We start from the raw sequence: 14337 nt of genomic DNA, 5'->3' as shown, positions 1-14337 counted from the left end.
TCCTTAAGGTAAGTACTAGCTCCACAGTTTTCTAATCTAATAGTTTCAAATTCAGGTAAATTTCATTTCGTTTGTGTGTGTGTGTGTACATTTTCGTTCATGTGACCCGCGACACGAGTGTCAGAAATTAAAAATGGCCCTCGGGTCGAATTAGGTTGGGCATCACTGGTTTAGACAATAGCCAAAGATATCCTTCTCAAAGACAAAACTCTGAAAATGAGGGAAAATCCCATCCGGTATGGTAGGGCATCTCAGATGTATGTAAACTTTTGTACTTGTTTCGGATGTTCCAATAGAGTTAACGATAATTTACTTCCTAGTCCAAACCTCCCGCAGGACGACGGGGGATGGCAGTGGACAGGGTAAGAATCCAGGACCATCGAGAAGTCCGAGCGACAGTCCAGCCCGCATACCGCACGACCAGGCAACCATCTAAGACTAGATCTAGTTTTTTGGTCACTTCAAACTAAATCTAGCTATTTGGTCACGTCAATGTCAAAGATGATTAGGAAGTCAATATCTGTAATTCAACCACACGTCAAACAAAGGGAATAAAATACCTTCAAATGATGCAACAATCTAGAGCTAGAATACAGAAATAAAAGCGAATCAGTTAAAAGCGGGAGGTGGATGTTTGCTTGGAGTTTTATAATTATGTGTTATGTTCCAAGAGTGATAACAGATCTAGATCTACATCAGGTGTAGATCTGTCTACATGTATGTATGCAAAATGATCCGAATCTCGATAAATTATTTGAATATATGATTAAAGTAGGCCTACCAAGATATAGATCCAGAGTCTAGAATTTTATAAATAGATTTAGATCTCTATAGCTAGATTACTATACTGATACTATGGGATCTAGATCCATGTTATCTATGTTTACTTTTACCATAAGTATAACATAGATCTAGAGTCTAGGCTTACCGTCTAGATCTGTAATAATTGATTCTAGATCTAGATAGATCTATATCTACTAGCCCTAGCTAGGGTAACTAGATTACTAGATTTAAGTCTAGTCTAGACCAATCCAATAGGCGCCTAGATCTATAGGACTATAAATATAACTATTAGATCTATAATCTAGATGTAGACGATATAGTCATAGTCTAGATCTATTTAATATCTAGAGTCTAGATAGAGTAAATAATAATAATGTGATTTAATTAATATCTAGAATCTAGGTCTAAGACTAAAGTCTACAATGCGGTTGGCAAAAATCATGCAAGTATAGTATAGATTCTATATCTAGATCTAAATTATTCTAAATCTTGTGGACTAGATTACTAGATGTAGTGTAGAACTAGATCTTATACTTACAACAGTAACAATGTACACAAATTTCAGTAAATCCTGTGCTGGACCAAAATACAAACACCACCGTTAATCCACTGGTGTGAGTGTGTAGACATGTGTGCTCAGAAGACCACGAGATAATTATCTTCTGCTGTGAAACGAGTGTCCCCAAACGGCCCTAAACTTCCCCAGTCACACAAAACGCCATGCAGCTGGCGTGACGCGGTATTTCTCCCTTTCTTTGCTGCCGTGCCGCGGTCCTACCTTGTGATTAGTGGACTACCAGGGAAAGGGAGGGTGCAGAGGGGGACGATTTCGGATGGATGTGTTGTCAACTGTGCGGTGAACTGTGTCTTAGTGTGCAAGCTGTTCAACTAGGAAGTGTTGACTGCACATGGAGTCAGAATCGGAATTTTTATTTTTTTTGAGATTGAATTAAATAAATCCAAAATAACAATTAGAGTCATTGATTTAATTAATCTTCTGCATTTTAAATATTAAAATATAGATCTAGGTAAAATTAAAAAAAAAACCATACAGTTACCAATCAGAACTGTAAATAAATAGGATCTATTCAGGACATCAAAAGGAACCCTTATTCTTTTTATAGCACAAATGGTATGCTCTAGTGAACAAATCCATTATTTAGCACAATGAGCGCAGTCAAGTTCTATTATTCCATTTTTTAGGGTTCCTGTCTTCTTCCCTGATCTGAATTGAGGAAGGTCAAGGGAACTTAAGATTTACTTTGTTCTGTAATCGCCAGTTATAACTTTTGTTTCATTAAAAAAATGCAGATTAGATGTTCAATATACATCTAGATCTATAGGCATACATAACTGCATTTAAAAACGCATGAAATGTATAAGTCAATGTAATCGCGACCTCAAGCTGTATCATTTAACTTACAAAACAGTTTTTTTTTTTTTTTTTAGTTTCTTAGAATACAGATTTCTTTGTTTTCTTAGAAAATAAGATATTGGAGTTTTTCAAATTAAAAAAAAAAGATAAATAGCAAATATCAAGCTTTTCGTTGAATTTTAAATACAAGTGTGAAGCTAAAAGCTGAAACAATGAATGATACATGGCCAACATACATGTAATATATTTATAAAGGCAGCTCTAGGTACCAACTTTTTAGTGAGAGAATATTGTGATTGAAGCAAGACCATGCGTAAAAGAAGGCCTCACCACTGACCAGCGATGTCGCAACCTGTGGGCTGTGGAGACCAATGGCTCGTTGCCACGTCGTACAGGCCTGTGACGTGGCAACACGCTATTGGCCTAAACTGCCCACAGATTGTGACGTTGCAAGTCAGTGTTCAGGCCTTCGATGACGATTGGTCTCGATTAAAGGGACAACACTGACCAGGGTACGAATCACGGACCATCCGATTCGACAACTCATAGTGGCAGAATAGTTGGGGAGACAGAGAGGATAACTCTAAGCCAGGGGTTCTCAACCTGTGGGTCGCGACCCCTTGGGGGGGTCGATTGACGATTTTTCAGGGGTCGCCTAAGACCATCGATAAATGGATTGTTTTTTGTCTATTCTTCTATTGCTGTGCAAATGAGGGTGGGTGGGGGTCGCGGAAGAGTGGGGGGTTGTAAACAGGGGTCGCCGAGCTTAAAAGGTTGAGAACCGCTGTGTCTAAGCCGTCCCATCCACCACGACGTTCTTCAAGGGGGTCATTCGCTGTGGTGATCGCTCTCATATGGTTAGTGGCGGTACATTATAGGAATACGTAGAAACCTCTGCTGGGCTCGGCCACCGGTCGCGCTCCAATGGAGGAACCCCCAGCAGGTCTCACGGTGCCATGTCTGAACAAAGGATTTGATTAAATGATCATCCAGCTGATGGGGCCCTCCAGACGAGAGCCATCACTCGTTCCTGGATTCTGGTTAAATCGAACCCATAGACCAGGGGTTCTCAACCTGTGGATCGCGACCCCCTTGGGGGTCGATTGACGATTTGCCAGGGGTCGCCTAAGACCATCGAAAATGTGGATTGTTATTGTCTACTCTTCTATTGCTGTATGTGTGTGTGTGGGGGTGGGGGAGAGGGGTCGCGGCAGAGTGGGGGATTGTTAAAAGGGGTCGCGAGTATAAAAGGTTGAGAACCGCTGCCATAGACCAAGAGTTAACGTTCACATGTTTAATGTTATATTAATTAATTTACAGCTTCAAGCAATGCAATCTAATCCACTGTATGAGAGAAAACAAAAGTAAGAAAATACTCTTTTATATAAGTAGTAAAGGAGATATAAGAATTGCTTGATTTTTATCGGCCCCTGAAAGGGGAATAGACGCTACTAGTTTTGTGTGGTCTGTCTGTCCGTCCGTCCGTCCCGTTTAGATCTCGTAAACTAGAAAATATACTGAAAATCCGACATCACGATATTTTAGACCTTTCAAAGTTCTGATGCATCTGCTACTTTTTTTTTCTTTTCTGAAAGCGAAAAATTTAATGTTTAAAATCAACTATGCAAGCAGTTTTTTTTTTCATAAAAATACATCATTTTTACAACTATACAAAATTAATAGTAACAAACATGCGAGGCTATTTAGTAATGAGCATGATCATTTACCACATTTTAAACACATTTATGCAAACAGTTTTAGATTTTTGTCAAATTATTTTTTTTTTAATGTTTTTATTTTTTTATTTTTTTTTTTTACAATTGTCTTGTTAAGTTAGATAAATTCTTTCATACTAACTACTAAGTTTACAAAAAAAAAAAAAATTTACTTATGGACACTACAAATAGCGATGTCCTTGCGAACGCCGGTATGGACAGTATAGAGGGGCTTCTTATGGTCTAACAGTTACGCTGGGCAGGTCACCGATCACGTATCCCGTACGGGAGACGAACGTATGCCAAAAGCAGTCTTTTTTTGGTGAGTTAAAAGGTGTTCGACGTAACAGAGGTGCCCTACGGAAACGCTTCAAAGACCAGCTTAGGCGTCAATTTTCCTTGGCTGACATAGAAATGAGCACCTGGTTGCATGCGACCTCAGAACGAGACAGCTTGAGGTCACGCACAAACGCCTCGGGATAAACATTTGAGACCAAAAGAAAATCCGTCCCCGAAGACAGACGCACCCTTCGAAAAGAAAATCTTAATCGACCAAGGGCGGACAATGATTATGCTTGCAATGGAGGTGGCAAAATATGTAGGTCGCGGCTGGGGCTTCGCAGCCACGGTAAATACTGCATTCCTCACTAATCTTCGGACTCAAAGACAGGCGTTCTTATATGACATCTGTTAATTAAGCCAGATTCACATATAACTTCACCTTCACTTTCACCTATCCCTTGGTCTGTGGACCGTTGGGGCACCACACACTATCTGTCAACATTTTCTCCATTCTTCTCTGTCATTTTCCTATGATAGAATTTCATTCTGATATTCTTTCTGAAAATATTGAAACCTACCTTTTTACCTTTCTGGATGGACCACTTCGGGGCCGATTTTAAATTTTGTGTTTCCACACAAACTGTCTTTGGAACCTTGTTTATACATGTAATACTGATGACAAATAGTTCTTAGCTATAACTAGGGAACTGGAAAGGCAAAACTGATTTAAATAATGACAGAAATTCTAAGAAGAGAAATAACCCAAGAAAATATAAAAGCCAATAGTTACGAAGTCACTAGCGCAGTTATCTAACTTGGTTTTTTTTTTAGAATGTTGAAAATAGTAGGCCAACATCAAACCAATGTAACTCCCCCCCCCCCTTTTTTTTAAATTATAAATATTCCAGTAAGTTATTTCCGACTGTTCTGTTTAAATTTGTCAGGAAATTGTTATTGTTATAAATGGATTGAATGACAGTACAATAATATTGATTTATTATTATACGAATCTTATCTTATCCTATAAAATACTGACGTTACTTCAAAAAAAAAAGATGATTACGTCCTACGCATCATGCATATTAACCAATGACTTAAATTCTGCAAAGTCATTGGTTTTCCTGACTAGCTCAGGCAACCCATTCCATGCTCCAATAGCACAAGGGAAGAAGGAGCATTTGTACAAATTTGTCCTAGCAAATGGAAGTAGGAATGTGCCTTTATCTTTGTGTCTTTCATGGTATTTTATGAGACATTGTAATTGTATTTGAAGATTATGGCTCAGTGTTTTTATGTATAATTGCTACTTTACTTTTGAGTCTTCTGTCCTGAATGCTTTCTGAATGTAAAAGGTGTTACTCTAGTTCAATTTATGTACAACGGAGTGTGTATGTTAGGCTGAACTTCGTGACAAGTATAATTATAAAGCAATAAGAAAACAATTATTCTTTAATACACACAGACATATATTTTAAATGAAATTTTAATAAAGCTACCAAGACATTTAAAACATCTAATAATATATCTTATAATACATAATTAAAACCTGACAATGAACTGAAAATAAAACAGAAATATTTGAAGTAAGAGACACTGTTTGATCCAAATATAGAAGTGCCATAATGCAGTCAGATATTTTAAATAAGGATCACATCATTTAAAGCAGTGGTTCCCAAACTTTTTTGTGTTGTAGACCCCTTGCCATGTTTTCTGGTTTTCGGTAGACCCCTTGCTTAATTTGCACATTTTTTTAAATTCATCAACATTTATGTTAAACTAATTTCTATCTGTAGTGAGTTGAAAAGTGAAAAATTAATTTAAAGCTACATACTAAGTTATAGAGATTTTTTTTTGAAACCAATTAAAATAAAAATAAATATGTATTGGAATCACCAAACACACTGGAAATGTCTTTTTGCAGATTTATCATCCGTTGGTACGGATGTTATGTTTCAAATAGGAATTTGTTGTTCTATGAAGTAGTGCTTCAAACATTCAATATTAATTAATTAATTAATTTGCCTTAAGTATCATTAAAATTTTCTCAAAGAGCAGTTTTTCGTGTATTTCTTAATCTTTCATGTGTGGCTCAAATACTGAGTCTGCGAAGATGTTGTCACTACCAGGAGAAGGGGAGAAGCCAGTAAGCAGGAAGGGCTCATTAGCCTTGGTTGACTACCTAGCAGAATTCAAAAACTCTCCTGCCTTGCACTTAAACAACTACAACGGCTGGTAAAATAAATGTTTTACCATTAGTGTTTTACGTATTTGGTCATAAAAAGTAAAGTTCCCCTTTCAGACCGAGTGATGATGTTAAGATTATCTGTTTCTTTGGCCAATGGTTAACGAGCAGGGTGTCAAGTGGCCAGCACAACGACCAACAGCCTTTACTCTTCCTAACTTAAGTTAGGTACCCATTAGAGTTGGATGGACCGGCACCTTCGACACGGAGGTCACGGGTGGGGAGCCCTAAAAATCATGACATTCAAAATTCACCGAGATTCGAACACAGGACCCCAGGTTAGGATGCCAAGCGCTTAACCACTACCACCCTATTTTGAAATAAGTAAACAGATATTGTAAGACGCCCACATACCATCATCTTCTCTATATGATGTCGAAGACATATTTTGTGGGTCTATTCTGAACTTTATCTTTGAATGTTTGAAAGTTTTTCAAATCTTTTTATCATACCGATATTGTCTCAGATGATCCTCCAGTGTAATTAGTTTCATATCGGCATAAAAAAGGGCAATTGGCATGTTTGATAAGGAAGGAATGAACAATTTTAACTAATCAGAGCGCTATACAGTTGACATTTTGTTTAGCTCAGCATTCCTTACATGTAGACAAAAGGAACGGGATTGAAATAAGTCTAGAAAATAAATACAAGTTTTCATTTGGATAGAAGGATAAATATTTAAAGGATTAACTAAGTGTGAAGAATTATATTAATGTGATTTACACATTATATATTAGTGTGAAGAATTACATTAATGTGATGTGAAAATTAAAGTCATGACCTGCTTAAATGAAATCTATTATCGTAGACCCCCATGGACATCTCATAGACCCCCAAATTGTTTTTTCACTTTCATAGACCCCTTGGAAGTCTTCGTAGACCCCTAGGGGTCTATATAGACCACTTTGGGAATCACTGATTTAAAGACTGTTTTTTTCGAGAGGCGTCTGCAACTATATCGACTAAAAACTCTTTTGAAGAATTTCTAAACTTGTCCTTTAACGCGATTCTTCGAAAAATTTCTGGTGACTGTTGAACATCTTTATGATGACGTCTTTTATGTAACGACAAAAACAACCAAAAAAATCCGCGACAAGATGTCTTAATAAAAAGTCTGCGACAAAATGTCTCTGAGTACAAGAGAGCACTTCGTTGTCTATATTTTTAAGTTTTATATGTTTGTTCCATTTACATCTATCGGATGTTCCTTTGGATTGAGAGATTATTTCATCCAAGCCCAACTCTGCCGCAGGGGGTTGCAGTGAACATCGAGACTACAGAGCGTGTACCACTCGTGAGGCAGCCAATGTAGACCTACAAATTTTATATAAATCTTACACCTTTATTATTTATCATTTGGGGTAATACACCAACAAAGAAAAACCCTAGCCTATAAATTCTCAATTTACATTAAAAATATTGTACATTAAATTTGATATTTAATCTTTTGATATATTTAATCACAAATTTAAGTTAAAACTAAAAATTGTAGAAATAAATAAATATATATATATAAATCATATATAGGCATAAATATATATAAAGTCTGTGAACTAAACAAAATTTTTAAGATCTGAACGCCTTAATACAATTGGTAGAAACGTGGATAGTTCAGTCGAATTGCTCTCCATACAAATGATTTGTCTAAACACACCTGGCAGACATTTTCGTAGTTGAGGGTCATCTTTACGAGCTTCAGACTTGACCCCATAGATGTATAAATCATTCATGAAAGTGACCGCTCCCTGAACTGGCCAGTCGCAACTCCAAAGTTTGCCCACATGCTCAAAATCAACAACATCTAATTGTGGCTTGACCATCTTCCACATATCTCCACTGGACTGTAAAATGTATGTAAAATAGTTATCTTTAAAACTGGTCATTCCATCAGCTGGACCTTCAAGATTGTTGAGCCTTGTCCAGATGTTTTGTGTCGTATCATAGCAATGGATGACTGTCTCGTCTATACCTTTTTTAGGTGCACTTGAAAACACAAGAATCATTTGCTCATAATTTGTTAAGTGGCAGATAGGGTCGTCATCAGGATAATTTTCCATCTGGACATGTGTTCTCATAGCAGGATCTAGTCTCCAAAATTGTTTATTTGACAGAACATACAGGAAGGAATTAGCACCAACAACAGAAAAAGTTTCTGATGGTAAAGTCAGAGAGAAAGCCAGATTCGACCAAGAGCCATCTTGATATTTAAAAACTGTTATAGGAAATTCTTGAGTGTCTTCTATAGAAGAAGCATCTTTTGTTTCAGCACTGGCACCGAAAGTAAAACATTTAGGCTGCTGTCCAAATAAACTTTTCGCTTGAGGTAAAGTTGAATTACTGATTTTAAGATATTGTGGTGTTGAATATTTGTCAGATGACTCAGAAGTTTCCGTAGATCTAGTACCAAAAGCGTAGCAAATGCCTTCAGTCCCTGCAAACTTTACTACATCTAGCGCTTTGTTCTCTAATGGACAAAGACGGAACCATGTTTGTGTTGAAAAACAAAAAACGCGAATATTAACTGTCATTTCAAAGCGCCCTGGGACGATAGCAGCATTGACCAAAGGGCTGTTGTTTCTATGTATTGCACTAGATGGCCACTGCCCACTTCGTTTGTTTTCAGTTTGAAGCAGGTAAAGTAAAGCCTCAATGACCAAGTCCTTAGCCTTTGTGCTATAACATAGAAGTGGGTGACGTACCAACTTGTCCAAACATGTCTGACTTGTGAGGCAGAGTCTTGCACTTGATAACAAGGTAAACAGATACTTTCTTCTGTTGCCATTGCTTGTAAAAAGTTCACCTTCCTTCTCGTGTTGACTGCTTACAGCCATATTGTTACATGTATCGCTACATTTGTCATCAGGAATGTCAACATCAGCCTTCAATGTATTAGTTTCGTCTCTTTTTTCAACCTTGTTTTGAACATTTTGATTGGTCTCTCCATGGTCTTTGATTGACGTAAACTCCACCCACCTTAAAATGGCGTTGATGACGTCATCTTCTGATTTAACGACAAGATCTTGACTTCTGATCACATTTAAAACATCACTAAGTGGTAGCTCATTAAAACAATGTGTCCTGAAAAAATCGTTGGAGTTTTTAAGGATGAATGACCAAACTGTCTGACTTACTGTTTCAGAGTTCAACAGTCTGCTGTTTAGAAAATAGTCAACATAGTTTTCAAAAGACAAAGTTTTTATGACAAAGTTTTCACATTCTCTAATTAGAAATGTTATTTGAAGTTGATGAGCTGCCCGCCAGATGTCAATGACATTGTCATTTGTCAAAACACCATGACCAGTGTAGAGAGTCTCCAGGATAAACTCAAAAGTTTCACTTGAAATGTCTTCTACAGTCACACACTTTAATTCCGTTTCTTTCATACCGGATCTAAACAGTCCTCTAAAAAACCCAGAGCAAGCTGCCAGAAGAAACCTATGACATTCAAACTTTGTTGTACCAAGCGTGACAGTAAAATCTTGCAGTTCTTCACATTTCCAAAAGTCACTCAAACCTTGAACAATGCCATAGGCCACTTCTCGTTTGATCACCATGATAGCACAATTAATCTACAAAACAATAAAAAAAACTTATTCAAATATTCTATTAGTTCATGGTTTCAACATTATTTTGCGATATTGAAAATAAGCTAAACCTAAACTCAATCATCATGTTGTTTGAAATATTTATAAAAGTGTGTGCCATGGGCTAGAGACATTCTGTTAATACAGTTAACTATTCCTATGATATAACATTGGAGGGTCACATTACACTTTGATTGTTAAGTTTAAAAAGAAAGGAAATAAATCTGAGTGAGTTTAATTAAAGAAAAGTACATTACAAAATATTTTTACCTGACCTCAAGTGCAGTCACGTATTTTTTTATTTTTTTTTTGTAGTTGCTGTAGTAGTTCTATGCAAAATGAGTTTCACCAATTACAAATCAAAAATAAGAATTCTGTTTTTTTTTGTTTCTGACACACTACTACAATCAGCACTGCCAGGCACATATCACACTCTCAAGGAAATGAATAGTAACACACAAGGTACTATATCTAGCAACCAGGTGATAATGAAACTGAAAGTAGCATATTTCTAAGAAAACGTACATTTATTCGTTTCTCTCGTGTAGCCTGCCTCACTTACAAGAGACTATTTGGAAGACATGAAAAGTAGGAACTGCTGTTAAACAAATTTCAATCACTGCTTATAGAAGCGTTTACATTTCTTTGTATGAACATCTTAAACAAACTGATTCACGTGAACTGACAAATTGCGATAACAGACTGATTCACATGAACTGATTCATATGGACTAACAGACTAATTTACGGCAACTAACAGAAATAAACCCTAATACATAAGAAATAAAAGACTTCTCCACTTGAACTATCAGACTAATTCGCATGAGCTAACATACTGATTCACATGAACTAACGGGCTGATTTCTGTAGAATTAACAAACTGATTCATTTGAACTAGCATATGATTCATGTGACCTAACATTAATACATATGACCTAACATTTGATTCATGTAAACTAACTGACTGATTCATGTGAACTAACATTAATTCATATGACCTAACATATGGTTCATGTAAACTAACTGACTGATTCATGTAAACTAACATTAATTCATATGACATAACATTTGATTCATGTAAACTAACTGACGGATTCATGTGAACTAACATTAATTCATAGGACCTAACATTTCATTCATGTAAACTAACTGACTGATTCATGTGAACTAACATTTGATTCATATGACCTAACATTTGATTCATGTAAACTAACTGACTGATTCATGTGAACTAACATTAATTCATATGACCTGACGTTTGATTCATGTGAACTAACTGACTGATTCATGTGATATAACATTAATTCATATGACCTAACATTTGATTCATGTAAACTGACTGATTCGTGTAGACCGACTGATTCATGTGAAGTAACATTAATTCATATGACCTAACATTTGATTCATGTAAACTAACTGACTGATTCATGTGAACTAACATTAATTCATAGGACCTAACATTTGATTCATGTAAACTAACTGACTGATTCATGTGAACTAACATTAATTCATATGACCTAACATTTGATTCATGTAAACTAACTGACTGATTCATGTGAACTAACATTAATTCATATGACCTGACGTTTGATTCATGTGAACTAACTGACTGATTCATGTGAACTAACATTAATTCATATGACCTAACATTTGATTCATGTAAACTAACTGACTGATTCATGTGATATAACATTAATTCATATGACCTAACATTTGATTCATGTAAACTGACTGATTCGTGTAGACCGGCTGATTCATGTGAACTAACATTAATTCATATGACCTAACATTTGATTCATGTGAACTAACTGACAGATTCATGTGAACTAACATTAATTCATATGACCTAACATTTGATTCATGTGAATTAACATTAATTCATATGACTTAACATGTGATTCATGTAAACTAACTGACTGATTCATGTGAACTAACATTAATTCATATGACCTAACATATGGTTCATGTAAACTAACTGACTGATTCATGTGAACTAACATTTGATTCATATTACCTGACATTTGATTCATGTAAACTAACTGACTGATTCATGTGAAATAACATTAATTCATATGACATAACATTTGATTCATGTAAACTAACTGACGGATTCATGTGAACTAACATTAATTCATAGGACCTAACATTTCATTCATGTAAACTAACTGACTGATTCATGTGAACTAACATTTGATTCATATGACCTAACATTTGATTCATGTAAACTAACTGACTGATTCATGTGAACTAACATTAATTCATATGACCTGACGTTTGATTCATGTGAACTAACTGACTGATTCATGTGATATAACATTAATTCATATGACCTAACATTTGATTCATGTAAACTGACTGATTCGTGTAGACCGACTGATTCATGTGAAGTAACATTAATTCATATGACCTAACATTTGATTCATGTAAACTAACTGACTGATTCATGTGAACTAACATTAATTCATAGGACCTAACATTTGATTCATGTAAACTAACTGACTGATTCATGTGAACTAACATTAATTCATATGACCTAACATTTGATTCATGTAAACTAACTGACTGATTCATGTGAACTAACATTAATTCATATGACCTGACGTTTGATTCATGTGAACTAACTGACTGATTCATGTGAACTAACATTAATTCATATGACCTAACATTTGATTCATGTAAACTAACTGACTGATTCATGTGATATAACATTAATTCATATGACCTAACATTTGATTCATGTAAACTGACTGATTCGTGTAGACCGGCTGATTCATGTGAACTAACATTAATTCATATGACCTAACATTTGATTCATGTGAACTAACTGACAGATTCATGTGAACTAACATTAATTCATATGACCTAACATTTGATTCATGTGAATTAACATTAATTCATATGACTTAACATGTGATTCATGTAAACTAACTGACTGATTCATGTGAACTAACATTAATTCATATGACCTAACATATGGTTCATGTAAACTAACTGACTGATTCATGTGAACTAACATTTGATTCATATTACCTGACATTTGATTCATGTAAACTAACTGACTGATTCATGTGAAATAACATTAATTCATAGGACCTAACATTTGATTCATGTAAACTAAAATACTGATTAATGTGAACTAACATTAATTCATATGACCTAACGTTTGATTCATGTAAACTAACTGACTGATTCATGTGAACTAACATTAATTCATAGGACCTAACATTTGATTCATGTAAACTAACTGACTGATTCATGTGAACTAACATTAATTCATAGGACCTAACATTTGATTCATGTAAACTAACTGACTGATTCATGTGAACTAACATTAATTCATATGACCTAACATTTGATTCATGTAAACTAACTGACTGATTCATGTGAAACAACACACCTGTTTATGGGAATAAGGGGAGGGTGGTCGAGAGGCTAAGTACCCTTGAACTTGGCTTGCCTTGGCTAACTATGAAGGGGGCTCTTGGTTCGACACCCGACTCGAGTAGAGTTGTGCTTACCGAGCACCTAAAGGCAGCACGGAAAACCTTCTCCCAGATAACTAAATTTCCCCCTTCCCCCCACACTGGTCCACTGGTTTTTGTTTTTTTTTGAGTGTTTGCCTGAGTTTTACAACAACATGTTCTCATCGAACATGAATAAATTGTGTGACGTTTCAACTTGATCTGAGAATTGGAAAGTGGAAGACATAACGTGTGCACGAAGTAGATGCTCCATCAACCTCGTAGCGGTAGAATTGATTTTCTTACCTCCCCTGAAGTGGTTATTAAATTCAAATACATTGAAGATGGAGTCAGCGGCATAGCAAGGTACCTATGTGCCCGGGTTCAAGAATATCTTGCTTCCCTATTGAATTGCTTCCTGTTATTGTGGGAGGGAGAGAGGGGGGTGCAATCTCCACAGTCTAGAAATGATCCTAATTATAAGAATCTCGCAATATCGTTATTAGTGTTCAAACATGAATGGACATTAAAAAAAACATACTTACATATAATTTCTGTTGAATGAAACTTATCCTTTAAAAAACAAACGATGTCAATAAGAAAATAAAATAACTTAAAAAGGACATTTAAATAATTGTGTCAAAAATAAATATTGACGTCTCGTTTAATTATTCCGTAACACTTTATTTTCGAATGCTAGGATTTGATAAGTTGTCATTTTACGAAAACGCGAAAATCAAATAAAGTGAAATAAAAGAAGAAGAAAAAAAAAATGTCACCCCCCCCCCCAAAAAAAAAAAAAAAAAGAGATGTGAACAAAAAGAGATGTGACTAACAAACAGAGATGTGACTAACAAAAAGAGATGTGACTAACAAAAAGAGATGTGACTAACAAA

At 35.6% G+C, this 14337-nt stretch overlaps 2 protein-coding genes across 4 annotated transcripts in view; both read right to left on the bottom strand.

The window, feature by feature from the left end:
* The window catches only part of LOC106065647 (probable glutamate receptor), a 33595-nt gene extending 32043 nt beyond the window's left edge, over positions 1-1552 (bottom strand). Inside the window, exon 1 of one of the 2 annotated variants that reach the window (XM_056012269.1) lies at positions 1322-1552. The gene's annotated coding sequence lies outside the window, so the exon portion shown is untranslated. The remainder of the gene's footprint in view (positions 1-1321) is intronic. The other variant, XM_056012270.1, reaches the window with a different exon arrangement.
* Positions 1553-5597: 4045 nt separating this feature from the next.
* On the bottom strand, positions 5598-10475 carry LOC106060802 (uncharacterized). 2 transcript variants are annotated; one of them, XM_056012762.1, is made up of 2 exons: positions 10252-10475; positions 5598-9966 (listed from the first exon to the last, which is right to left on the bottom strand). In XM_056012762.1, exon 2 carries the CDS (start codon positions 9949-9951, stop codon positions 7951-7953), a length of 2001 nt encoding a protein of 666 aa, XP_055868737.1. In that variant the 5' UTR covers positions 9952-9966; positions 10252-10475; the 3' UTR covers positions 5598-7950. The 2 variants fall into 2 exon arrangements, with proteins under 2 accessions (XP_055868737.1, XP_055868738.1); XM_056012763.1 differs by having other exon boundaries at positions 10257-10475.
* Between the last annotated feature and the right edge of the window lie 3862 nt (positions 10476-14337).

Source organism: Biomphalaria glabrata, chromosome 15 (assembly GCF_947242115.1).
Source record: "Biomphalaria glabrata chromosome 15, xgBioGlab47.1, whole genome shotgun sequence".
Classification (NCBI taxonomy): domain Eukaryota; kingdom Metazoa; phylum Mollusca; class Gastropoda; family Planorbidae; genus Biomphalaria; species Biomphalaria glabrata.
Note: the sequence above shows the minus strand (reverse complement) of the source record. Positions and strands in the feature narration are given on the sequence as shown.